This window comes from Dipodomys merriami, unplaced genomic scaffold (assembly GCF_024711535.1).
Source record: "Dipodomys merriami isolate MVZ:Mamm:240054 unplaced genomic scaffold, mDipMer1.0.p SCAF_29, whole genome shotgun sequence".
Classification (NCBI taxonomy): domain Eukaryota; kingdom Metazoa; phylum Chordata; class Mammalia; order Rodentia; family Heteromyidae; genus Dipodomys; species Dipodomys merriami.
In genome coordinates this window covers 20,324,619-20,350,208 of record NW_027204381.1, presented here as the reverse complement: position 1 = coordinate 20,350,208, position 25,590 = coordinate 20,324,619, and the positions used below count along the sequence as shown (strand labels likewise).

The 25,590-nt window shown below is 53.5% G+C and overlaps 2 protein-coding genes across 3 annotated transcripts in view; one reads left to right on the top strand and one right to left on the bottom strand.

Moving 5' to 3' along the window:
* The first annotated feature begins 4,210 nt into the window (after positions 1-4,210).
* Positions 4,211-11,740, top strand: LOC138839013 (cell surface glycoprotein MUC18-like). 2 transcript variants are annotated; one of them, XM_070038666.1, is made up of 16 exons: positions 4,211-4,290; positions 5,730-5,854; positions 5,955-6,162; positions 6,241-6,311; positions 6,402-6,489; positions 7,833-8,012; positions 8,109-8,230; positions 8,326-8,488; positions 8,586-8,704; positions 8,780-8,921; positions 9,065-9,186; positions 9,301-9,442; positions 9,534-9,629; positions 9,820-9,967; positions 10,275-10,392; positions 10,876-11,740. In XM_070038666.1, the coding sequence occupies exons 1-16, from the start codon at positions 4,224-4,226 to the stop codon at positions 10,903-10,905; spliced, it is 1,941 nt and encodes a 646-aa protein (XP_069894767.1). In that variant the 5' UTR covers positions 4,211-4,223; the 3' UTR covers positions 10,906-11,740. The 2 variants fall into 2 exon arrangements, with proteins under 2 accessions (XP_069894767.1, XP_069894769.1); XM_070038668.1 differs by lacking the exon at positions 10,275-10,392.
* A 550-nt stretch (positions 11,741-12,290) lies between these two features.
* The window catches only part of Cbl (Cbl proto-oncogene), a 66,930-nt gene continuing 53,630 nt past the window's right edge, over positions 12,291-25,590 (bottom strand). Inside the window, exons 15-16 of the mRNA XM_070038665.1 lie at positions 23,198-23,380; positions 12,291-21,412 (exon numbers count right to left, since the gene is read on the bottom strand). Of these exons, the coding sequence (XP_069894766.1) occupies positions 21,123-21,412; positions 23,198-23,380 (473 nt within the window). The 3' untranslated portion in view covers positions 12,291-21,122. The remainder of the gene's footprint in view (positions 21,413-23,197; positions 23,381-25,590) is intronic.

Here is a 25,590-nt window from a genome sequence, read left to right as displayed (position 1 = left end):
GGGTTCAGTGGCCCCAAGTGCATCTTGGGGACTCTCAGGGCCTTGGGAGTTGGGGGACGGCAGCGGAGGAGAGGGTTGGGGCGCGCAGCACAGGCAGGACAGGTGAACATGATTGCCATCACAGGTGTGCGAGGGCTTCTGGAGAAATCACCGAGCGGTCTAGTTGATTACTCCTGCCCAGGGGGCCACCCACCCCCGTAAGGGATTTTGGGGGGGGAGGTGATCCGCCCTGTGGGACTGGCTTTAATTTCGGGCTAGCTTCTGTCCCTTAGCGTAAAGATAGCTATGGCTCAGTCTGGTTGTTCCAAGGTGACTGCGGAGACTCAGGAGGAAAAAAGGATTAAGGAGGCAAAGTTAGAGCCCGGGAGAAACAAGGAGGCGGCTGGGCCTCGCACACGCGCCCTTCCGGGAGACCCGGGACGTGGCCCAGGGGGGTTCCCACCGGCTCCTCCACTCAGCCCAGCTGCACCTCCCTCAGGGACAACTCCAAGTCCAACCAGCTCTCCGGGGACCTTCCTCCCCGGCTTGGGTGGTGGTATTTTGGGGAGCGGATGTGAAGTGCTCCCCAGGGGCGAGGTGTGAAGTTCCCGCATCCTAACCCGCCCCCAGCATCCTCCACTCCCCGAGTGAAGCCTGGGGGTGCGGGGAGGGGGGCAGGAAGAGGATGGGGTGAGGAACTGGAGGCCAGAGGGCTGGGGCCACAATCACAGCTCCCAGGAACCCGGAGCCCCGGGGGCTCCCGCCCTCGGGGGCAGCGCGCGCCAGCTCCCCGGCCCCACGCCGGGGACACACGGACTCGCCGCCGCGCGGGGAAGGGCTGGAGAGCCGGATCCGGGCTTCCGGAGAGCCGGGGTCCCCGCCCGGGTCCCCTCCCGCCCGCGCCCGCGGCCTGAGCATTTATGGTAATGTTTGGGTTGGTGCGCGCCGCCGGGTGCGCCGCCTCCCCCCGGCCTCGCGGGCCGGCCTGGGGGCCAGGGGCGCCCCGGCCCCGCCGGGGCTCCGTGCGGCGGCCTGGGGCAGGTGGACCGGGATCGCCGGGGACCCCGGGACCCCGGGCTGCTCCGCGCGCTCGGCGGGGCTCCGGGGAGGTCGTGACCCTCCCCCGCCCGCTCCCCCCCTGGCTGGAGGGCGCCGCGCCCCCCGGTCACTCCTGATTCACCCACATCCTCTCCCCCCCCCCCCCCCGCCCGCCCTTCCCGGCGGGGAAGCGGCCCGCGGCTCCCAGGGGAGGCCCCGGAATGCGCGGGGCCTGGGAACAGAACCCGCGGACCCTGGGAACGCCAGGCCGCGGGAATCCGTCTTCGGCCCCCCTCCCCGGGACGGGCCACCGGATGCCTGAGACCCCCCCCCCCAGCGAGGAGGTCCCCACCCGCCCCTCCCCGCCTGCGCTCCACATAATCCTCCCCTTTGTGCCACTCGCCCTCCCCCGGCCCCCTCCCCCTCCCCGGCACAATGGGGCCTTTGCCGCGCCTCCAGGGTGGAGATGAACTCAGGGCTTTTCCAAGCTTGGAAGCAGCCCCTCCCACCCCCGCCCGTGGGGTGCCGGGGACCCCCGGGCGGCCGCCCCTCCTTCCTCTCCCGCCCCGGTCAGGTGCGGAGGACGTGGGGGAGACAGTGACCTAACTTGGGGAGGCGCGGCTGTTTCCCCCCATTCAGCCTTCCACGCGTCGCCCACCCGGCCCCCGAGTTTCCGGCTTCCTGGCTCCGTGTCCTCCGCGACCTCGCCCTACTCCTACCCGTACTCACTCCTCAATAAAACCTCGGTCCGCTCCCCCACCGCACGTCCCCGGCCTCCTCTCCCAAGACCCGCCGGTCAGGGGGTTCCCCAGCCTCCACCGATGCCAAGACTGCCACCCCCCATCGCCGGGTCCCAGCTGCAAACACATCTTTATCCGCTTCCTTCCTCGGCCAGCCCGCCCTTTCCAGCAAGGGGGGCTGCTTCCTTGTCTCTATCGCCAGCACTATTCCTTCCCAAGTCTCCTTACAAGGAGTGGAAAGTGCCACCTCCCCGGAGGACTAGACCGGGGCCGCCACGCCATCCTGCCTCAGTTTCTCTGCCTGTGGTCAGACCTAAACCAGAGTGATACACCGGGAGCATTGTGCAGAGGGGAGAGGAGTTTCTTAGCTCTGGGGCGCCTGGGCCTACCCACGAGGGGAGGAAAGCAGGACGGGGATCCCCTCATCTCCCCTCCTGGAGGGAGATGGGGCAGGATTAGCACTCTGCCCCTTGCTCTGGCTTTGGCCTAAATCTGGCCCAGGCCAGATACGATTCCTGCCAGGTGGAAGGCCCATCTCTGCCGACCTCCATCTCCGCAGCCACCTCCTCCTCTCAGCGCTGGTCTCCCGGCCTGCGGGAAAGCCGGAAAGCCTGCTGCTGCTGCTGCTGCTCTAGGCTGGTGTCTTGGAGGAATTGTTCCGTCCTCCAGCCTTGCCCTCTCTCCTGTCCTTCCGGCTCCATTCCCTCTGAGTCCCCTCCAAGGTCCTGACCCTTCTTTGGTGTGGAACCCCAACGTGCCCCCCCTCCCTAAGCTGCGTGCCCCCTGACCTCTCCCACCCACTCTCGGCCACGAGCGCTTCTCCAAGGGACAGACCCAGCGCTTGTGTGCCGGCCGGGAGGAGGGGCTGTCACCCTGGCCTTTAATCTTATTTCCCTTTCACTGCAGGGCCTCTTCCAACCCCCACCTGGCTTCTCTCTCCCGACGAAGGGCGGAAGAAGAATCCAGAACTGACTGTCCTTGGTGGTTAGCTGCCTTTGTTTTCAGGCCTCGGGAGAAGAGAATGATTAGTTAATGGTGTCTGGGGGAGGGGGGCGGGCGGCTGCGCGGTGCCCGGCTCCTGGCCTGCCAGCGCAGACAGCATCCTTCAGCCATTTCCTCGCCTGCCCCGCAGACAAGCAAGCTCACCGTTCCATCCTGCTCAGGGCCTGGGGCCAGAGTCTGTATGATGGCCGTGGGCAGTGGGAGAGCCCGGTACCCCGCTCGCTCTCTCCCACCAGGCTCCAAGGCCCTGGCCCGGGCCAGCTTGGCATCGTCTCTGGCTGGACGCTAATGGAGGAGGGGGAGGGGGTCAGCAAGGCTCTGAAAGAGAGGCTGGTGTGGTTTGCCAGTCATCTCTGCGTCATCCCAACACCACCCAGAGGGCGCTAGCAGATCACCTGGCCGGCTCTGCCTCGGTTTGCCTCCCCCACCCCCTGCGGCCCAGCAGAAAGGCTGTCCGAAGGGGTGACAGGCCTACACCCCCAAATCCAGGCCCCTATTTGACTCTGGTGAAAGAGCCGCAGGAGACGGCTGGGGTCTTTGTGAGGCGAGAGCTATGCACTTTGCTTTGGAGTCTCCATTCAAGAGGCCAGAAGACTCCAGAAGAAGCTGGGCTCGGGGAGGAGAGTGGCGGTAGAACCGCGCGCCCCTTGCCGTGCCGACCGGGCTCTGGGGCCGCGGGTGATCAGAGCCAGCGGCCAGCCCCAGTCGGTCAGGTAGGGGAAGCTGGGAACGGCCAACAGGTTTCTGCCCGTCCAGGTGGGGCCCGGCATCCTTTACGCTTGCGTCTCCTTTCCTCTCGCCACCCAGTGGGTGGAGGGGTCTGAGGCCAGGCCGAGTGAAGAGGGCCCGGGCGGGGACAGTGCCCACCTTGGGCTCGTGAATCGGGCCCTTCCCTCGCTGTTGGGGAGCGTGCGATGGAAGGGGAGCCCGGACGGCACCGTGTCCACCCTTCCGCAGACACCTCTGGGTCTGTGGGACCTGGCGCGCGGTCCGCCCCGAAGCCGCCAGGCCCCGGCCGCCGCCGCGGATCGATTGTTCTAGGAGTCCCGGGGGCGGAGGGGCCCGGCCGGGAGAGCCCCCCGGGACGCCCCCGACGCCGGCCGGCTGGAGCTGCGCGGGGCAGGGCGCTGCGGGGACGCCCGGCCCTGCCCTGCCCTGGGCGGACATCGGGGCCAGCTTCTCGCCGCGGCCTCGGCCGGTCCGCCCGGCTCCGACACACCTGTCACTGCCCGCTCAGCCTCGGCGCGCCCGGGGCCCGGGCGCCGACCGACCTCGGCCGCGCTCAGGGGCGCCGCGCCCCGGCCGGCGCTCGGGGCCCGCCCCCTCGGGCTGCGGGGCGGGCGCGGGGGGCTGCGCGGGGCGGGGCGGGGCGGCCGGCGCTCGGGGCCCCCTCCCCGCCCCCCTGACGTCAGCCCCCGGCGGCCGCGAGCTCTTCACTTGGCTCTCGCCCTCCGGCCGGGAAGCATGGGGTCGCTCCGGCTCGTCTGCGCCTGGGTGATCGTTGCCGGCTGTGGCTGGCGCTGCGCCTCGGGTGAGTTCGCCGGGGAACCCGCGTTCCGGACGGGCCCGGAGCGGAGCTGGAAGCGCGGTGGGACCCAGGCTCCCCGCGCGCCCCCCGCACAACTCCACTTTGCGGCGGGGATTCGAGTGTCCCGGGGCGCGGGAGCGGGAAGGGGTGGGGCCGAGCCCGGGGAGCTCTGGGCGGGAGGGGAGGTCCCGCGGGTGCTCGTTCTGGGGGCGCCGAGGCTGCAGCCGCGGGGGGACGCGCAGCTCGACCGCACCCCCAAATCCGGGCACCCCGCGCCGCCTGTTGCTGGGAAAGGCAGCCTGGCTGGCCGGGTTGGGGGGGAGCCGGATCCCCCCACCCCGCCCCGGGCCGGGAGCCGGGCCTGGCGGGGCGTTGGCAGGCAGGCGGGGTCGCCGCGCGCCCGGGCGGGGCGGGGGGGAGCGGGTCACAGGTGGCCGAGACCCGGGGCGGAGCGGCTTTAGACCGAAGCACGAGTGCTCTGGCACCTCCGATCTCCTTTCTGGAACCGTCTAGCGGCCGGGTCCCTTGCCCCGCACGGGCCCCGTTGGTGCGTTACTTGTGGGCCTGGCCTGGCTCCCTCCGCCGGCCTTGCGCCCGGTGCCAGCCGCGTCCCCGGGGCGCCCGGCTCCCCGGCCTGCCGCCTGGCACGACCGGCCGGGTTTCTGGGGAAAGGGCGAAGCGCGCCCGCAGCCGCCAAGCCCGGCCCCGCCCTTCCCTGCTTTTCTGGCTCCCGGGGCAGTGGGGGATCCGAGGCGCCTGCGGGGGGCGGGCTCGCCACCTGCCCCCTGGCCCCGCAGCCAGCCTGGGCCCGGGCCCGGCCAGATGGCGCTGAGTGACCTCACCGCCTCGCGGCGCGGGCGGCGTGCTGGCACTGCTGACGTCACTGCGCGCCGCCCGGCCCTGACCCCGACCCCCAACATGGGGGGTCTCCCGATGGTACACTGGCACACACACACACACACACACACACACACACACAGAGCTGAGCGCTTCTGGCTGGAGTCGGCTCACTGAGTCTTCAGGGGAGGGGGGTAAGAAGAGTGATATCTTCCCTCGGGTGGGACACAAAGGGGCCTGTGTGCCCCAGCCTGGCACATGCCTTGCATTCCCACCCTCTGAGCTCACTCGGAGAGGAGGGGTCCAGGAGCCAAGGGGACTTCCTTTTGGACCACAGCCCATTTGCCCCTTTCTGTTTTTTGCCAGCCTTGTCTGGGAGCTGCTCATCTTGGCTCCAAGGACCAGGGATCCCCTGGGCTGGGACAGGGCTGTCCCCGGGTGTGTGGGGGGGCACAGCAGGGTGAGGTGGAGGGTGAGGGAGGACGGCCCTCTCCAGGCCCTCTGCGTGGCAGAGGAACAGCTGCAGTGATCCTGTGAGGGGAGGAGGTCAGGAAGCCCACCAGGGCTGACACAGCTGCTGGGGTGCCCCCTGCGTCCCCCCCCAGGTGTGCCCGGAGAGGCCCAGCAGCCGGCGCCCGAGCTGGTGGAAGTAGAAGTGGGCGGGACGGCCCTCCTGAAGTGTGGCCCACCCCATGCCCTGGGCAACCTCAGCCAGGTGGACTGGTTTTCTGTGAGTGCTTGGGCTTGGGAGGGTAGCAAGGGGTGGGGGTGGTGGAAGGTCTGCTCCAGGTACCCCAGGACCCTCCTCTCTCTCTCTCCTCTCCTTTCAGATCCACAAGGAAAAGCAAACAGCCATCTTCCATGTGCGCCAGGGCCAGGGCCAGAGCGCCCACGGGGAGTATGAGCACCGACTCAGCCTCCAGGGGCCAGGGGCGACCCTGGCCCTGCATCAGGTGACCCCCCACGATGACCGGGTCTTCCTGTGTCAGAGCAAGAGCCCTCGGCTCCAGGATCACCGCATCCAGCTCCGCGTCTACAGTGAGTGACCCCCCCTCCATTTCTCTCAGGGCAGTGCAGGCTGGGAGTTGTACCCTGACCACTTCCCTTCCCTTGTAGAAGCTCCAGAGGAGCCAACCATCCAGGCCAATGCCGTGGGCATCCCCGTGGACAGCACAGAGCCTGAGGAGGTGAGCTATGCCAGGGAGGCAGGGTGGCAAGCGGGGGCTGAGGAGCGTGGGGGGTGACAGGCAAGGAAATGCACACTCTGCCCTCCTTAGGTTGCTACCTGCGTGGGGAGGAACGGGTACCCTATTCCTCAAGTCATCTGGTACAAGAACGGTCGGCCTCTGAGGGAGGAGAAGAACCGTGAGTAGTATTTGCTGTGGACCACACATACCAGCTCTCATTTCCTTGAGTTTGTAGTAAAGAAAAAAAAGTGGGCTGGGAATGTGGCTTAATAGTAGAGTGCTTACCTAGCATGCACAAAGCCCCAGGTTTGATTCCACAGTACCTCATAAACAGAAAAAGCCAGAAGTGGCACTGTGGCTCAAGTGGTAGAGTGCCAGCCTTGGGCAAAAGCAGCTCAGGGTCAGCACCCAGGCCCAGAGTTCAAGCCCCACAACCGGACCAAAAAAAAAAAAAAGAAAAGCTAGGAGTTCCTTCTTCCTGGCCCAGATCCTCCTAGAGTAACCTCTGTTGTCAGTACTCTTTCAGGCTTATCTCCATGCACTTACTCGTGCATGCAAGAACCGTGGAGTTAGGTTTATCTCAGCAGTGGTTCTTAACCATGGGTGAGTTTGTACACCCACTCTCTCTAGAGATATTTGGCAGTGTCTAGAGGTGATGTAGATTGTCACAAGAACAGGGGCATCTGTGGGTAGAGGTCAAAGATGCTGCTAAATATCCCCAGTACACAGGATGGCCCTGCCACACTGAGTTAATTCTGGCCGGAAATATCAATAATGCTGAGGCTGAGAAACTGCCTGATCTGTGTGTGTGTGTGTGTGTGTGCGTGCGTGTGCGTGCATGTGCGCCCAATCGCGAGCGTGCAGTCTTTCCGGGTCAGTCTATTTAGGTATACCTGCTTATTTTGCTTACTGCTGAGTTTTCTGCTAGTGGTTCAGATCTCAAGTGCTTCTCATTTTTCTAGTCACTTTAGGTTCTTTGCAGGGGGTGCTAGGAATGGAATGCAGAACCAGGGACATGTTAACCACGTTCTGCCATTGAGCTACACCTCTGCCCACCCCTCATATTTTATTTTTCATCACTGAAGCATTACGGGGTACACATCATTGTACATTTTTTTTCTTTGTGCCAGTACTGGGACTTGAAATCAGGACCAGGACGCTGTCCCTTAGCTTTTTTGCTCAAGGCTGGTTCTCTTGTCACTTGAGTCACAACTTCACTTCTAGCTTTTTGGTGGTTCATTGAAGATAAGAATCCCACAGACTTTCCTGCCCCAGCTGGCTTCACACCATAATCCTAAAATCTCAGCCTCCTGAGTCACTGGGATTACAGGAATGAGCCGCCAGTGCCTGGCTCATTTTTTCCAGGATAGGCAGTGATCAGTAAAAGTGCTGAAGGATTGCCAGTTTGCATTTGACCCTGACCCTCTCTGCAGGGCAAGGGTCTTTCGGTGTCTCTGTCACCCCTCATGGAGACCATGGGATGAGCTGAGGCTGAGCCTTGTTCTCCTGCTCCCTGCCCAGGCGTGCAAATTCAGTCATCACAGATTGTGGAGTCGAACGGCTTATACACCTTGCAGAGTGTTCTGAAGGCTCAGCTGGTTAAGGAGGACAAAGACGCCCAGTTTTACTGTGAGCTCAGCTACCGGCTGCCTAGTGGGAACCACATGAAAGAATCGAAGGAAGTCACTGTCCCTGTTTTCTGTGAGTGCTCAAGTGCTCCTCCGCTCTGGGGGGTGGGGGTGGGGGGCTGCTGGCCCCCTGCTGATGAGCTGAGAGCCTCCCTCTCTGCCCACACAGACCCCGCTGAAAGAGTGTGGATGGAAGTTGAGCCCGTGGGGGTGCTGAAGGAAGGGGACCGCGTGGAGATCAGGTGTTTGGCAGATGGCAACCCCCAGCCCCACTTCAACATCAACAAGCAGGTATGGAAGTCTCTGCTGGGTATGGACAGGGTGCCGACCAGAGTTGCAGCCGGATGGCTGAGGGGTGCTCTGCTCACCCCCTCATGCTTTCCTAGAACCCCAGCACCAGGGAGATGGAGGAAGAGAAAACCTTGGACGATGGCATCCTGATCTTGGACCCCGCCCAGAAGCAGCACAGTGGGCTGTACGAATGTCAGGGCCTGGACTTGGACACCATGATACCACTGATGAGTGACCCCCAGGAGCTGCTGGTGAACTGTGAGGGGCTGGGGGCCCAGGACAGGAGGGCCTGGCTGGGGCAAGGGGGGGGCCGGGCCTCACCCTGCCCAGACTCTCATGACTGCTGTGCCCCCAGATGTGTCGGACATTCAGGTGAGTCCCGAAGCTCCTGAGGGCGTGGAAGGCAGCAGCCTGGAGCTGACGTGTGAGGCAGAGAGCAACAAGGACCTGGAGTTCCAGTGGCTGAGAGAAAAGGTATCCAGGTGGGTCTGGAGCTGGGGTGACGGTGGGTGGCTTGCTCCTCAGTTTCTGACCCGCCTCTCACTCTAGACCGGCCAGGTGTTGGAAAAGGGATCTGTGCTCCGGTTTCCCAACCTGAGACGGGAGGCCGCAGGAGGCTACCTCTGCATGGCGTCTGTCCCCAGTGTTCCTGGCCTGAACCGCACACAGCTGGTCAATGTGGCCGTTTTTGGTAAGGCCGTCTGGGCAGAGACCAGATCACCCCCGCAGTTGCATGGCTTTGGGGACCAAAAATCCAGCTGCTATTGTGGGCACACCAGAGGGGTGGAAGCAGGCTAGCTCAGTGGGCTGTCTCACGCTTCCTGACCCCTCAAGGGCCCCCATGGATGGCACTAAAGCAGAGGAAGGTGTGGGTGAGAGAGAATGCGACGGTCAGCCTGTCTTGTGAGGCCTCCGGACATCCTCAGCCTACCATCTTCTGGAATGTGAATGGCACGGTAAGCAGCCCAGCCCCCTTCCCCCTCCTCTGGTCAGTCAATCAATCCTTGCCCAGGCCCTGTGGCCATAACCGGAGATCCTCCCCACCCCCTGAGCTGCCTCCTTCCTCGTAGGCAAGTCAACAAGAACAGGATCCACAGACAGTACTGAGCACCCTGAATGTCCTTGTGACCCCAGAGCTGCTGGCAACAGGCGCGGAATGCACAGCCTCCAACTCCCTGGGAATAAACACCACCCTCCTCGTCCTGGAGCTGGGTGAGGGCTGTCCCCCTGCAGCGGATGGCAGGGGCATTCCCAGGCCGGGACATTAACATGTGCTTCTAACAACCCATCCCTCTGCTCCCAGTCAGTTTAACCACCCTCACACCCGACTCCAACACAACCACTGGCCTCAGCACCACCATGGTCAGTCCTCATGCCAGAGCCAACAGCACCTCCACAGGTAAGCCGGGCCTGGCAAGAGAACTGTGCCAGGGCACCCTCTCTGCCCTGTGCCCGACGGGGGGTCGTGTGGAGGAAGGTGAGTAGCGGCTCCTCTGTCAGCTCTGGGCTTGGGGGGGGGGGTGGCCGAGGCGGCGAGGTGGCAGCCTGAAGCACAGCGTGACCTGACCGGGACCGCCTCTGTGTGACAGAGAAAAAGCTGCCAGAGCCCGAGAGCAAGGGCGTGGTCATCGTGGCCGTGATCGTGTGCATCCTGGTCCTGGCCGTGCTGGGCGCTGTCCTCTACTTCTTCTACAAGAAGGGCAAGCTGCCCTGCGGGCGGTCAGGCAAACAAGAGATGTAAGCCTGGTTCTCAGCCCTCATCCTCTCCCCGACCTCCTGTGCTTCTTGCTGCCTTCTCGGGACCTGCCCTTGCCCGCCCAGTGTCTGCTCGCCCTGCAGAGCAGGAACGGGACCCTGGGGTGGGGCAGTCCCTGCTCCGCAACCCGCTGCCCCGCTTCCATCAAGCACGCCTTCTCATTTCCTTATCTGACATCCTCCCCAAAGCCGGCCCAGGGTACCAACGAGCCCATGCCCCCGTCCAGCGTCCTTCCCAACGCCCCCGCCCCGCCCCTGAGTTGCCAACCTCTCACCTCCCTCCTCCCAGCACGCTGCCCCAGTCTCGTAAGAGCGAATTTGTAGTTGAAGTTAAGTCAGATAAGCTCCCAGAAGAGATGGGCCTTCTACAGGGCAGCAGCGGAGACAAGAGGGCTCCAGGCGACCAGGTAGGAGGTGCTTCCTGTGGCCACTGCCTGACACGTCTTCAGGGACTGGGGGTGACAAGGGCTAACGGGGCTCCTCCTCTGAACACTAACTCTTTCTTGTCTTTCCTCCTTGGTTGGAGATGGAGAGCAGGCCCATCTTCAGTCCTTAATACTACTGACACATGCAGGGCAAGGCAATGTCACAGGGACCCCAGAGGTCGGCTAAGTAGAGTCCCCATCTTACCACTGTACCTTTTCCTAGCCAGGGCCTGTGGCGCCAGCCACCAAGTGTACAGTGTGACTTCCGCTTCTTCATGCAGATGCAAAGGCGGGGGGGGGGTCTGTCCTCCCTTGCCCTGCCCCCAACCCTGCTTCTTTCCTCCAGACTCCTACACTCAGGTTCATCAGCTTCCGCCTTTCTTCCCTCCTCAGTGCTCACACCGCGAATTCTGCCCGTCCCCCACGCATGTTCTCCTCTTAATTCTCCTCTCTACCCGTTTTCAGGGAGAGAAATACATCGATCTGAGGCATTAGCCCCCGAGGTCACTCAGCTTCGTCCCTACCTGGAAGGTTTCCAGCTCCCTGCTCACTCTTCTCCCCAGCCGACACCCGCAAAAGGGAACACTGAGAGCACCCCTGCTCCAGCTCACCTGCAGCTGCTCCGGAGGAGCGGGCTGGGGCAACACCGTCTGGGGAAGGACCGCACTCCGCCCTGCAGGCTCTCAGGGTCCAGTCCACCTGCATCGAGTGCTGACCATCCCGGCCAGGGCTTCAGTCCCCAGGACTGGAGAGGAGGCTCTGTTTTCTCCTTACACATGCTATGGCTGTCAACCTGTGTCCTGTCTGACAGCAGCGGGCTAGGGTGGTGCCTCTGAGCTGGTGTTCCGAGCAGCACTGCTCACCCCGGCTCGAGTACCCTGCAGAGTTGCTCTTACTTCTCCATCGGCCCCCTTTTTTGTCTTTGGACAGAAGCCAGGAGCTGGCATCATTGCTTCCAAGGTGCATCCCTGCCCTGCGGTGAAGTTGGGCACAGCTTTCGAGGGATATATCCAGCCCCTTGGGGTCATGAGGCAGCAGACGGGACAAAGATAGCTCCCAAGTGACTTCCTCATGTATCGAAACCAGTCACATGGTCACCAAATTTCTATAAAGCGAATGGGCTCAGACCCTTCAAGAGCCCAAATGGGAGAATGATACCTGGATAAAAAACAGGCCTGGCTTAGAGCTTTGGAGGTGTTACATGTACGTGTGTGTGAATGTGTATGTGTGTGTGTTTTTGCTAGGTTGTAAATTTGCAAAGCGCTTCCTTTTTATAAATATATGTGTGTATATATATGTATATGGAAAATAAAGCTTAATTACCCCAGAAGCCTGCCATTGCTCTCCATTTGTCACCTTGGGGGCCTCTGGAACTTAACTACTTTCAAGGGAACTGCTGATGAGGTATGCCTTTGAAGTGGGGGGAGTTCCCACTTTTTTTTTTTTTGGTCAGTAGTGGGGCCTGAACTCTGGGCCTGGGCGCTGTCCCTCAGCTCTTCAGCTCAAGGTTAGCGCTCTACCTCTTGAGCTGCAGAGCCATTCCCGGCTTCTTCCTCTTAGGTGGTGCTGAGGTATCGAACCCAGGATCTCATGCATGCAAGGCAAGCACTCTACCTACCACTGAGCCACCTTCCCAGCCTGGGGGTTCCCCACTTTTGAGCAAATGGTTTCAGTTCTGGAGCAGACAGGGCAGTTCCTTTAGGTCTCAGTGCACTTAGGATAAGTGCCCCCTCTTGGTGGGGTGGGGCAGGCTGCTGGCCAGGGCCGATGGCCCCCGTCCCAGGGATCTGTTAGCTGGCACTGCAGCGCCCACCAAGACCTTCCACCCTACAACTGCCCTATGCATCTCGCTCAGTTCCATATGCGCCACAACTCAAGTCTGCTACAACAAAAGAAAGTTTATTTAAAAATACTTTTTTTTTTACAGACACAGGTGCTTTGAAAAAGCTCTTTAGTTAACTTGTGTATGGAAATGAAAAAAATTAATAAATAACATTAGTATAACAGACCTCTAAACATTAATACATTGGCAAAACAAAATGGACTTAAGATGAAAATGAATCTTAAAGCTCTGCTATTCTCTGTAAGAATATTTACCTTCTGTTTTTCTTATTCTTTACAGGTGAGAATGATTAAATACTGCTAATATAAATTTTTTTATATTAATGACACATTTTTAAAATAGTCCATGAGTATCTCATCTAAGTGTCTGTTTTATTTTCTTCTTAACACTGATGTACAAATTGGGACTCTTCTTCCTGGAGAAAACATCAAGTTCTCTCTAGCCCCACCCAGGCCAAGAATTTCAAAATCTTGAATAAGGAGGACCTTAAAAAAAAAAAAGTGTTTCTACCTCTTAATTCTTTATTAGTTAAAGGCAGGAAGAACCAAGGGGAGGGGAAGAAATAAGTAAAATGTCGCTGTATAGAAAACACTTTCTGACAGGCTTCTGGTATGGGTCCCTTGCTGCCCCTCCCCGCCCCGCCCCCCCGCCCTGGGGAAAACCAGACCCTGTAGAGGGTACCCATTGCTTAATGCTTTAAGTCTGAAACCATCGAATGGAAGGAAAGCCAAGTCTGAGGAGAGGCAGGAGGTTGAGGCTGGCTCAAGATCTAGCAAAAACAAAAAGACAACAGAACGTACTATCCTCTCCCGCTTGGGAGAGTACACCCTACATTTCGGTACAAGGCTGGGGTACCTGGAGGGGTCCATACCTGAAGGTTGTAGAATATTCTCCTGGAAGAGACAAAGCTTCCAGCCTGCTAACTAAGCTAATTGGAACCAGTCAAATGACCCCAGGGTACAATGCTGTTCTTTGCCAATAAAGCCTAATGGCCGGGAAAGGGCACCACAGACATAGCGTCCCTGTGTGCCACCTCTCCAACCACAGAGGGACTCCTTGCTGTCCCCGTGACACTAGGGCTAGGAGACTCAAGGTAGAGGAGCTCAGACTCTGGAATTTCCATATTAAGTCCTAAAATGCAGCCTGGGATACAGTGCTGCCTTAGAAAGGCACAAAACATTTGGTTTCTTTTTTTTTTCAGTGTGCTAAAAATTGTTTTGTTTTGAATAAAGGAAAAAGATATATAAGGTTAAAAATCTCAAGTCACCACAGCCAGAAAGCAGATGTAGGAGGCACCTCCCAGCCGCCATGTCACCCACATTTCAGCAGAAGTCAGACCAAGACCTCATGAGCAGTGAGAAGGGGAGGTCAGGAGGCAGCTGGCCCGCTGGACAGCAGGAGGGGCTGTGGGTGAGGAGCGGGGCAGACTCCTTGGTAGACTGGCCGTCTCTTTACTTTCAAGACAGCCACTGCACCGCCACCCTCAGCACCACAGGGCCAGAGGGAGAGGGAGAAGGGAAACACACCGGCACTCGCACCCCCGCCCACCCACCTCGGCCTGTGCGGGAGGCTGTGTAAGGCCAAGGAGCTGTGTGTGTAGCGCACTGAACAACTCTATTCTCTGGCCTCTCACTTGGTTCAGGGAAGAAGGAAAACATTCCAGGCAATGTGGAAGCCCGTCTCAAGTGCAGTGGTAGGAGTGAATCAGTAATACAGGAACCGGTAGTGAGAACTCCGCTGATTTGTTCTACTGCCAGATGGGTAGGGAATCTGAGGTTGGCTTTCCACATTGGCTCTGGACAAATACAGGGAGTGGTCAGCTACATGTTTCTCAAGCATTATACCAGGAAAGAGGCTGCAATATCTCCAAACAGCTGTTAGTCAGGGCTGGCCTTCCATCTGGCACTGAAGGTACGGAGCTTGCTCTTCCTTGTCCCTATTTCCCCTTGTCTCACTCTTTGTGCTACTTTCTGGAACCAAGAAATATTAGTACTTCCCTTTGGAACCAACCCAGATTCCCTGGGACACTGTGAAGGCACATGGCACTACTGTCCCTCTGCTCCTTGAACTCAGGAGCTTACACTAGGACTATCAAAGTCTGATGACCTGCCCTTCTATGTGCCTCAATGTGTATCTTTGGATTATTGTAAGTTACTTCTGTGTATACCAAATGACTCTAGTAGTTTAAAAAAGGTATAAGCAAGGCGGTATAAAATGCCCACAACTCAGGACAGGCTCTAGGATGTGATAAATAAGATCCAAAGATCCAGGCAAGCAGTAGTTAAAAAAAAAAAAAAAAAAGCCAAAATAAAACGAAGTCAGAAAAACAAACACTTCCATGATATAGGGCCAAGAAAGGGCAGCAGGTGAACAAGGGAGATCTAAATATTCTTTCTAAAGTGCTCACTGCAAGAGCTCTAGTCACACGGGAATGGTGAGTGTCCCGACTATTACCTCTCTTGTCACTGGCTCTAGCGAGGCTAATTTCTGTGGTGCTGAAAAGCATCACCTCAGAGCTCCCTCCTACACAGAAAGATGAGAGGGAGAAGGGAATGCAGGACACAGATCAAGGCTCACAGACGAACATGGATTTTAGCAAGAAAACCTGAAGAGAGACAAGAAGCTTAAGGAGTGGCCACAGTGAAAACCATGATCCCTAAAAAACTGGAAAAGGCCAAAGACCTGAGTTGAATAACGAGTAAAAAATGTCAGGAACAGATTAGGCCACAGATGAAAGAAACGAATTGTTAAGCCTAAGGATTTTCCTGATGAGTCAAACATATTCCCAAGGCTACCTTTCCCCTCTCAAAAAGGCAAGACAGTAACGGCTTTGCTACTAGTATTATTGATGTCCTTCCAGGGTAGCTACCAAGTCCACAGCTGCTTCTCTGGAGAACCCCCAACTTCCAGCTGAAGGATTTTTCTGATGCTGCCTATATGCTTCTTATTTTCTGTGGAAGTCTCACTGGTGGGGGACTGCTAATCAATGAGTTGTATACTATTTAAGTTGTGAACAAAGACAAACTGGGCATTTATTTGCTCATGGTGACTCCATGGCTATGTGGATTTGAGGACTGGAGTGCTATTTGGGGATCTTGTACACAAACAGACTGTGAAGTAGGAGGACGGACCAAGGGTAAAAAATTTCCCAGTTTGGCACCATGTAAGAACCAGTTCAATTTCCTATGGAACTAAAGCCCAAACTTTCTTATGATAATACCCTCCTTTTTTATCAGCAGTCCATGCAGTATATTCCTATAGAAGGACTGCTGTGTACAGACTGAGATCAAAGTATACTGTTAATGCTTTAAACAGTTTGAATATTTGAGGTTGAGCTGGGTGCCAGTGGCTCCTAGCTACTCAGGAGGCTGCGATCTGAGGATTGCGGTTCAAAGCCAGCTCAAGCAGGAGTCTGTGTGACTCTTTTTTTTTTTTTTTGGTCGGTCGTGGGGCTTTAACTCTGGGCCTGGGCGTTGTCCCTCAGCTCTTCAGCTCAAGGCGAGCGCTCTACCACTTGAGCTACAGCGCCACTTCCGGTTTTCTGGTGGTTTATTGGAGATAGGAGTCTCAAGGTCTCTCCTGCCAGGGCTGGCTTTGAACCGCGATCCTCAGATCTCAGCCTCCTGAGTAGCTAGGATTACAGGCGTGAGCCACCAGCGCCCGGCTCTGTGTGACTCTTAACTCTAATTAACCACCAGAAAACCAGAAGTGGTGCTGTGGCTCAAGTGGTAGAGCATTAGGCGTTGAGCTGAAGCGCTTAGGGACAGTGTTCAGGCCCAGAGTTCAAACCTCATGATCAACCAAAAAAAGAAAAAAGAAAGAAGAAATCAGATTGAATTTTGAAGCTTTAAGGTCTAGGAGAGTAATGGTAATGTATTGAGTGTGAGCTCTGGGAGGGAAGCAGGCTGACATGCAGAATACTGAGAATCCAGCTCTTATAAAATCAAACTGACTTAACATCAACAGGTACCCACTCCCCAACGCCTCCAGCTTTTCTAGTACAGAATTAGCCATATTACAGAATTAGGATAGGAAAACAAATGCCAAGTAGTTTCAAGATATGGTGGCAGATCCCTAAGGTGAAAAGGAAATATTCCCAACAAGGGGAAGTAGGGACACAAAAACTCAGTGAAAAGATAAAGGAAGGCACTAGATTGGAAAGGGGACCACAGGTAAAGGCTCTGCTTAAGCATTTAATGCCCTAATGTTCAACGCCAAGCAGATGCTACTGACATATGTAACACTGTAGTTAGTCCAATGGTCCAAATACTGTTGTTCAGGTGAATAGTGGTCTTTGCAGAGTTAGAGAGGCTAAGCGCCAGTGGCTCACACCTACAATCCTTGCTACTCAGTTGGCTGAGATCAGAGGATCACAGTTTGAAGCCAGCTTGGGCAGGAAAGTCTATGAGACTCTTATCTCCAATAAAGTATTGGAAAAAAAAAAAAAAAGCCCAAATGGAGTTGTGGCTCAAGTAGTGGAGCACTACTCTTGAACAAAAAAGCTCAGGGACAGGACTCAGGCCCTGAGTTCAAGCCCCAGGACTGACATTAAAAAAAAAAAAAAAAGGCCAATACCAAGTTAATTTGAAGGTAATTACCATCTGACTTTTATTATGTGAGGTAGGAGAATATTCTGCAGTAATACCACTGCTGATGGCCTACAAAAGACATTAATGGTAGCTTAAGAGAATAGTCAAGCTAATTCCTAGGTCCAAACCTAGTTTGGACCATAAAACATTTTATTTTCCTAGAGAGGAAATAAGTATTTTAAGTATGAAGAATAGTGACCTCCTCGTTTTTCAAAAACTACTAGCAAATGAATGCTACTAACAGTACTATATTATACATCTGAGTTCCTGGTGATAAGTCTGGTGAGAAGAGACGCATGGCAGAAGAACAGAAGAATGGCAGAGCATGCAGGGTGGGCTTAGGGAAGGAGAGGGCTGGTGAGTGGAGAATGGCCAGCCACAGGCAGAAATCACTGGTTAAATAAATAGTAACAGACAAAGGCTGAGATGGTAAGCGGCCTAATCTATTAGTTAATTTAAAAGGAGGTATATATTATAGAGATCACAAGGTGATTTATTTACTTGTTACCACTTTAAGAACCTTTAAAAAAAAAAACTTATGGGATAAGCAGACTTTTTCCCCCCATGGTCAGCCACGAGCAGAAAATGCAAGAGTGCTAAGCTGTGAGTTCAAGTTCTAGTACCAGCACCAAAAAAAGATTAAAAAAAAAAAAAAAAGCTGGGTGCTGGTGGCTTGTAATCCTATTCAGGGGGGTGAGATCTAAGGATCTAAGGATTGTGGTTCAAGGCCAGCCTGGGCAGCAAAGTCTTTAAGACTCTTATCTCCAGTTAACCACCAGAAAACCAGAAGTGGTGCTGTAGCTCAAAATGAGAGTACCAGCCTTGAGCAAAAGAGCTCAGGGACAGCCCTCAGGCCCTGAGATCAAGCCCCATGACCACCACCACCTACCACCACCCACCACCAACAATGCAAGTCCAGTCCTGGGAGCTGCAGGACAGTGACCTATCAATAAGGCAGGCAGATATGATAAAAGTAGGAAAATAGAATAGCCTAATGAATTAAGAGAAAAAAGGAAAATGTTAAAAGTGGTTTTCTTGACTATACCAACTATGTGTATTTAGGAGAAGGAATAAGGAAGGGCTTGTCAAAATGTGAAAGCTCAAAGTAAAGCCTGGTCATGAAAGGGCAATTTTAAAACTCAGAAGAGGGCTGGGAAGGTGGCTCAGTGGTAGAGCGCTTGCCTTGCAAGCCTGAGGCCCTGGGTTCGATTCCTCAGCACCATATAAGCAAAAAGAAAAAAGCCGGAAGTGGCACTGTGGCTCAAGTGGTAGAGCGCTAGCCTTGAGCTGAAGAGCTGAGGGACAGCGCCCAGGCCCAGAGTTCAGGCCCCACGACTGGACCCAAAAAAAAAAAATAAATAAAATAAAAAAAATAAAACTCAGAAGAGCCTTAAACATTGCTATACAAATGGAAGATGAAGAATGAATTAATGATGCCTCAAAAGAAAACAGAAGATACCCAAGTTCGGGGACTATCCTCCAGATGAGAGCTGCACAAAACCTTTCCAAAGGTTCCTGGCAGTGTCAGGACACAGGCGGGCACTGTCCCAGGAAAGGTCCTCACATAATGGCCAAAGTTCGAATGCCTGTGACCCACATCTGACAAACTAAACACCAAAGCAGTCAGTGACACACATGCTCAACACAGGGACAGAACTAACTCAAGCTATTATATGGAAGCTCAGGAAAGGAAAGGATGAGATGCCCGAGTCTAGATGGTATGAACACGTCTCCACAGAAGACTTGGGTACACTGAAAAGGCAAAAAAAAAAAAAAAAAAAAAATGTGCCCAGTGTTTTTTCTTAGATCTTATTTGGGCCTGGGTGCTGTCCCTCAGCTCTTCAGCTCAAGGCTAGTGCTTTACCACTTGAGCCACAGTACCACTTGTGGCTTTTTCTGCTAATGTGGTGCTGAGGAATCCAATCCAGGGCCTCATGCATGCAAGGCAAGCACTCTACCACTGAGCCACCTTCCCAGCCCATAGATCTTCACACGATGGGCAATTTCTGCCAAGAAAGAAAAACTATAATACGGATAGGCCTGGAAACTGCGGCCATTTTTTTCCCTAGTTCTTTGTCCAGGCCAGCCTTCAATGTTTAAATAAAATACAAAAACTCAATGTTACCAGCATCTTGAAGTTGAAGTAGACTACTGTTTCTCTAACCACTCTCTCAGGCTCCCTTTACCCCAAACACAGGACCTCTGGCACCTGCTGTACTGTTATGCTGTTTCCAGCCATGAGAAGAGACACTGGGTAACCATGGAACATCAACAGGAGGGCCTCTATTATCTGCTCTGGGAGTATAAATAGCTCAGGCAAGAGGATAAAATAAAAGATCCTGGAGTAGCCAGATGCCAAGGGAAAGAATTAGAAAAGCTTTTAGCTCTAGAGATGTCTGAATGGGAAAAACTAACTTAAGGAACATCATTTTTGTCTGAAACTAAAGACAATAATATTACTTAGGTCCCGAGCAAGGCAGATTTATGGGAAAGCTAGCTCGCTTCTGATAAGGAAAGGGGTACATGTTGCTAGGGAAGTCAGGAGATCCTAACAGAGACCTAGCTGAACCCAATGGGCCACTCAGTAGTTGAACAGGAATTGACAAGCGGGTCTCCAAACTGGACTCTGAATCTTCTTTATGAACTCCCAATTATACTAACTGCCACAGTTCTCCTTATTGTCTTTGATTAACTTCAATGAGTAGTACCTAATTATTGTGAAGATAGTAATTATATATAAGACCTAAGAAAAGACCAAGGAAAGGAAGAAACAGACAAAGCCCTAGGCACAACAGAACCAAATCCATGAACACCACCAATGTATAAGAAAGGTGCTAATTATTAGCAAAACATTATTACCATGGGTGGTGCCCTATTCCTTATGGGCAAAGAAAAATCATTACTGAAACTCTACCCTGGCTCATGTGTTTGATTCCTCAGCACCACATAAGCAGAAAAAAAAAAGCCGGAAGTGGCGCTGTGGCTCAAATGGTAGAATGCTAGCCTTGAGCTGAAGAGCTGAGGGACAGCGCCCAGGCCCAGAGTTCAGGCCCCACGACCAGACCCCCCCCCCAAAAAAAGAAAAAGTCAACAGATAAATCCTTATTGTCTATTTTGTGCAGCAAAATAGCATATGAATGAAACTTCCTAAAAGCTTCAAGGTACTCGGCCAAAAGTCACCCTGGAATTAATGTTCTTCCCTTCCCATTAAGTAGAAAGACTCATGACCTGCACCAAAACACATACCTGACACCAAGGTAACAACGTCCCCAGACAACACCCTGGGGAGGACACGGAATGTATTTGAAGGCCTCTATCTCAAATTGGTCATTATGTATTAGGATAATTCAAACATCTTATTTTTTAACAAATTCAGTATTCCTATATAACTGTACTTTGGAATGACCAGTGTTAGCTGCTAGCTAGCACCAACCATGACTAACCACAGTGTTAGCTGCTAGCTAGCACCAACCATGACTAACCACAGAGCAACAGCACTTTCCCTTCCATCTAGCTTTACAACAAACTAACAATATCACACAGCATAAAGAGTATCTTAGAAGCTGCTTGACTTTAGTAAGACTGGTCACAGCAAGACAGCAAGCCCACTGCCAATGACAGAATGCCCAGGAGGAGGAAGGAGGAGGAAATTCATAAGGGAAAGGACAGAAAAGGAAGGTGTTCTCAACATAAAAGACTTCAGCTATGCACATAATAGTCTAAGCCAAAGGGGAGTGTTGAAGCTGTAATACACACTAGATGAGGTGCAATACCACAGTAGATGGAAGTCTTTTAAAGATTCCTTCCTGAACCTTTTGTGCTATTCCCCATCTGGGATTAGCACACACAGCAGGATCATCTTATAATTACAGGACACACACAATCACAGACATAGACACACACATACGCATACACATACACACAGTCACATCTCTAACCCAGGAGAGCCTCAAGTTCTCAATTAGGGTTTATAAAACAACGCTTGTTCTGCTGCTTGTGGGCCAGCTCCCCAGGTAGGCTACCATGTAATAAAAATCCACTCCATTCTCTCTCCAAGTGGGAACTGAAGGGCACCTGCAAATACACTCAAGACCAATACAAAAGAAGACTAGCTGCTCCATTTTCGCTCCACTGCTTTGAAATCTTGGAACCATGGGCACCTCATGATCCCTGTAGAGAGGGCAGGAGCTCACTTAAGTCCCCAAAGAAACCTCTGCCCTCCTTGGTGCTCCTTGAGCCTGGCTTATGGGTCCGCTGAAGCCATGGCAGGGAGAGATGTGCTAGGTGGCTATATGAGCAGGAGATGAAATAGAAACAAACTCCCGGAGGATGTTTTTGGCCATTTCAATGTTGTTGTGGGCAATGACCAAAGCTTTCTGAATGTCCTGGTAGGAGTAGCCCTGACTCATGAGGCTCTCAATCTCACTGGAGAGCTGTGGTGAGGGGCCAGAGCCAGGGGCAGCAGTGGCACCACCACCTTGTTGACAGCTGCTTGCTTTTCGTTCAGAGTTGATTCGCCGAGGGAATGGTTTGGGGGGCCTCTCAGGAACTTGGGAACCCTCAGAGAAGTCTAGGAAAAACAGGGGGAAAAAATTGCAAGTCTGGGAAAAATGCTCATTTAATGGAAGTAACAGTAATAAGAACAGTGTGCTAACATCAAGCTATTATTGAATTTCTGTCAGTTGTGGGCTTGTGCTCCTTCATCACAAAAGGCTTAAGAAACTTAACTTTATTTACTTGCTGCGCTAGGATGGAACCCAGAGCCTCTACAACTGACCTAAATTACCAGCTTGAAAGGTAGGTTTTGGAGGTTCAAGAGTTTGGGGATCTAGTTTCCTTATTTAGAAACCACCTTCTAAATACACCATACGCCCGTTTCATTAACAACTAACTGTTACTATGATAAACATCCATGTTATGCTTTTCACTTAGCAACAAGTTTTCACACAAATGATCATTTGGATTTCTTTTAAAATTCTGAGTAGAACTGGGAATGTGGCTTAGTGGTAGAGTGCTTGCCTAGCATGCATGAAGCACTGGGTTCGATTCCTCAGTACCACAACCACATAAACAGAAAAAGCCAGAAGCTAGCCTTAGGCAAAAGAAGCTCAGGGGCTGGCGCTGGTGGCTCATGCCTGTAATCCTAGCTACTCAGGAGGCTGAGATCTGAGGATCATGGTTCAAAGCCAGCCCAGGCATGAAAGTGTGTGAGACTGTTATCTCCAATAAACCATTCAGAAAACTGGAATTGGTGCTGTGGCTCCAGTGGTAGAGCACTAGCCTTGAGCTAAAGAGCTGTAGGACAGCGCTCAGGCCCAGAGTTCAAGCCCCATGAGCAACACACACACACAATTCTGAGTGGACAAGGGAAGGTAATATACTCCTCCTTCTACAAATAAGGAGACAAGCCAGTGGAGTGGCTCAAGTGGTAGAGTGTCTGCTTAGTAAGCCTGACTTCAAACCCTAGAACTGCCAAATAAGGAGACAAAAATAAACCTAAGCTGCACTGAAGAAGGATTAATTCAGGTTGGTGGGGATCACTGCCTGTCTGAGAAACTAGATGCTGTACATCCTTTCTACCAGCTGTCCTAAAAGTTGTCTTCAATTTCCAAAGCGACAGCAACTCTGGTTGCTGTTCTACCAGGCAGGCAGGTGACAGGTGCAGGAAGAACAGCCCCCAAAGTCAAGGCCCAATGTGGGATGGCTCCAGGCCCATTCATTCTATGCACATTCCAGGACAGTGCACTTCCTTTCCAGTGGGATGAGGCTCAGAAAAAAAGAGCATGATTCTGAACCATCAAACTTAATTCTTACTGTCACAAGGCAATCTGAAAGAGCTAGAAACTCTACCTTTCCTCTACATAGGAGGATCCATGGTTCAAAGACCATTTTATTTCTAAGTTTGGCAAAATCTCAAGAATTTGATTATAGTCTGGTTTTTAAATTTGGGACCTTTAGCCGGGCACCGGTGGCTCACGCCTGTAATCCTAGGTACTCAGGAGGCTGAGATCTGAAGATCGCGGTTCAAAGCCAGCCCAGGCAGGAAAGACCGTGAGACTCCTATCTCCAATAAACCACTAGAAAACTAGAAGTGGTATTGTAGCTCAAGTGGTAGAGCGCTCGCATTGAGCTGAAGAGCTGAGGGACAGTGCCCAGGCCCAGAGTTCAAGCCCCACAACTGACAAAAAAAAAAAATTGGGACCTTGGACTGCTTTCTACCTATTTAGATACACAATCTAGCATATCGTCTACTGCTTCCTCCTACTGACTGCCACTGCAGCTGGCTATGTGTTCCAACATAATAAACCAGGAACCAGACAACAGCACCAGACAAAAAAGCAGCTTGGAGACTCACTTGTAGTAGGATCACCATCCAGAGATAACCAGCCGAAGGAGGAGCTGGCATTAGAGATGTCTGAGAGCGTTCGGCGGGCCAGCACAGCGGGCACAGGGGGCTTCGGGACATCATACCCATCATCCTCATTTTCTGGCTCTTCAGGGCCAGTGTTGGTGTGGGCTGCAGCCAAATTCCCTTCACCTGGAAAAAAAGTTGGCAAAGTTATCTTCTTCTCCTACCCCTAGCACATTTCAACCCAGGGCACCATTCATTCATGCATGCATACATATAATATCATTAATTTATTTTATTTTTGTCGGTTGTGGGCCTGGGCGCTGTCCCTCAGCTCTTCAGCTCAAGGCTAGCACACTACCACTTGAGCCACAGCACCACTTCCAAGTTTTTCTGCTTATGTGGTGCTGAGGAATCAAACCCAGGGCCTCATGCATGCGAGGCACTTACTCTACCACTGACCCACCTTCCCAGCCCCTATCATTCATTTTATTTGACAGTTTCTCAATGTCTGTGAGGCTATGTGGATAGAAATAATCTGCACCAATCCTGCGGCTGTACTGTTGAACATGTCAGAGATTACTTTGCTAAGGTTAATAGCTACTGATGCCAAACACTCTAAACACCATTTCTTTTTTTTTTTTTTTGTCGGTCATGGGGCTTGAACTCTGGGCCTGGATGCTGTCCCTCAGCTCTTCAGCCTAAGGCAAGCGCTCTACCACTTGAGCTACAGCGCCACTTCGTTTTCTGGTGGTTTATTGGAGATAGGAGTCTCACGGTCTCTCCTGCCCAGGCTGGCTTTGAACCGAGATCCTCAGATCTCGGCCTCCTGAGTAGCTAGGATTACAGGTGTGAGCCACCAGCGCCCGATACCATTTCTTTTTAAGCATTTCTATTTGCATTTCATCTTGGATCAGCCAAGGGTCCTCCTGTGTGTGAAGACTTCTTTGGTTGATCGTGGGGCTTGAACTCTGGGCTTGGGCGCTGTCCCTCAGCTCTTCAGCTCAAGGCAAGTACTCTACTACTTGAGCCACAGCGCCACTTCTGGTTTTCTAGTGGTTTATTGGAGATAAAAGTCTCACGGGGGGGGGGGGGGGGGGGGTGGAGGCTGGGAAGGTGGCTCAGTGGTAGAGTGCTTGCCTTGCATGCATGAGGCCCTGGGTTCAATTCCTCAGCACCACATAACCAAAAAGAAAAAAGCTGGAAGTGGTGCTGTGGCTCAAGTGGTAGAGTGCTAGCCTTGAGCTGAAGAGCTGAGGGACAGCGCCCAGGCCCAGAGTTCAGGTCCCACAACAAAAAAGAGTCTCACGGACTTTCCTTGCCCTGGCTGACTTTGAACCTCGATCCTCAGATCTCAGCCTCCTGAGTAGCTAGGATTACAGGCGTGAGCCACCAGCGCCTGTCTGTGTGAAGACTTCTTGAACTTTCAACTCAGTGAGCTAGTTAACATGGGAATTGAGTGTTTACCACCCACATACAAAAGAATTTCATCAACGCAATGGGAATAAAAGGGAGCTGCCAGCATTTTAGGTCCAGACCATATAACAGAGTGTCTCTAGGTCCTGGAAAGATGGGAAAGCACAAAAGGAACTAGCTGTGTGCCTATGAATCAAAGATGTTGCCAAAGAGTACTAAAAATAATTTTCTCCTTAAGTCAAGCTCTCTCAGACAAATTTACAAGGTAATTCCTATGGTATGTCAATTATTTTTTTTCTTCCTTTACTACCTTCCCCCACACTTTGGTGGTACTAGGGTTTGAACTCAGGGTTCACATTTGCTAGGCAGATGATTTTATTGAGTCATGCTTCCAAAGCCCTCTTTTTGTTTTCTTTATGGCGATCCTGGGACTTGAACTGAGTGCTGTCCATGAGTTTTTGTGCTTAAGGTTAGCACTATAACCATTGGAACTATAGCTCCACTCTGGGTTTTCTGGCGATGAATTGGAGGTTAAGAGTCTCATAGATTTTTCCAGCCTGGGTTGGCTTCAAACTTCAATCTTTAGGGCTGGGAAGGTAGCTCAGTGGTAGAGAGCTTGCCTTGCATGCCTGAGGCCCTGGGTTCGATTCCTCAGCACCACATAAGCAAAAAGAAAAAAGCCGGAAGTGGTGCTGTGGCTCAAGTGGTAGAGCGCTAGCCTTGGGCTGAAGAGCTGAGGGTCAGCACCCAGGCCCAAAGTTCAGGCCCCACGACTGGACCCAAAAAACAAAAACAAAAAAACAAACAACAACAACAACAACAAAAAACAAACTTCAATCTTTAGCTATCAGCCTCCTGCTGAGAACCTAGGATTACAAGCATGAACCTCAGTGCCCAGCTTTCTCTTTCCTTTTTTGAGACAGGGTCTTTCTATGTAGATCATACCAGGCTCAAAGTTGCAATGTAGTCCAGGTTAGACTCAA

Coding starts and splice junctions, on each gene's coding strand:
- LOC138839013 (XM_070038666.1), top strand. CDS start 4,224: ATGGGGTCGCTCCGGCTCGTCTGCGCCTGGGTGATCGTTGCCGGCTGT. Junction 9,630..9,819: donor AGCCAACAGCACCTCCACAG/GTAAGCCGGGCC, acceptor TCTGTGTGACAG/AGAAAAAGCTGCCAGAGCCC. Junction 9,968..10,274: donor CGGTCAGGCAAACAAGAGAT/GTAAGCCTGGTT, acceptor CCCTCCTCCCAG/CACGCTGCCCCAGTCTCGTA.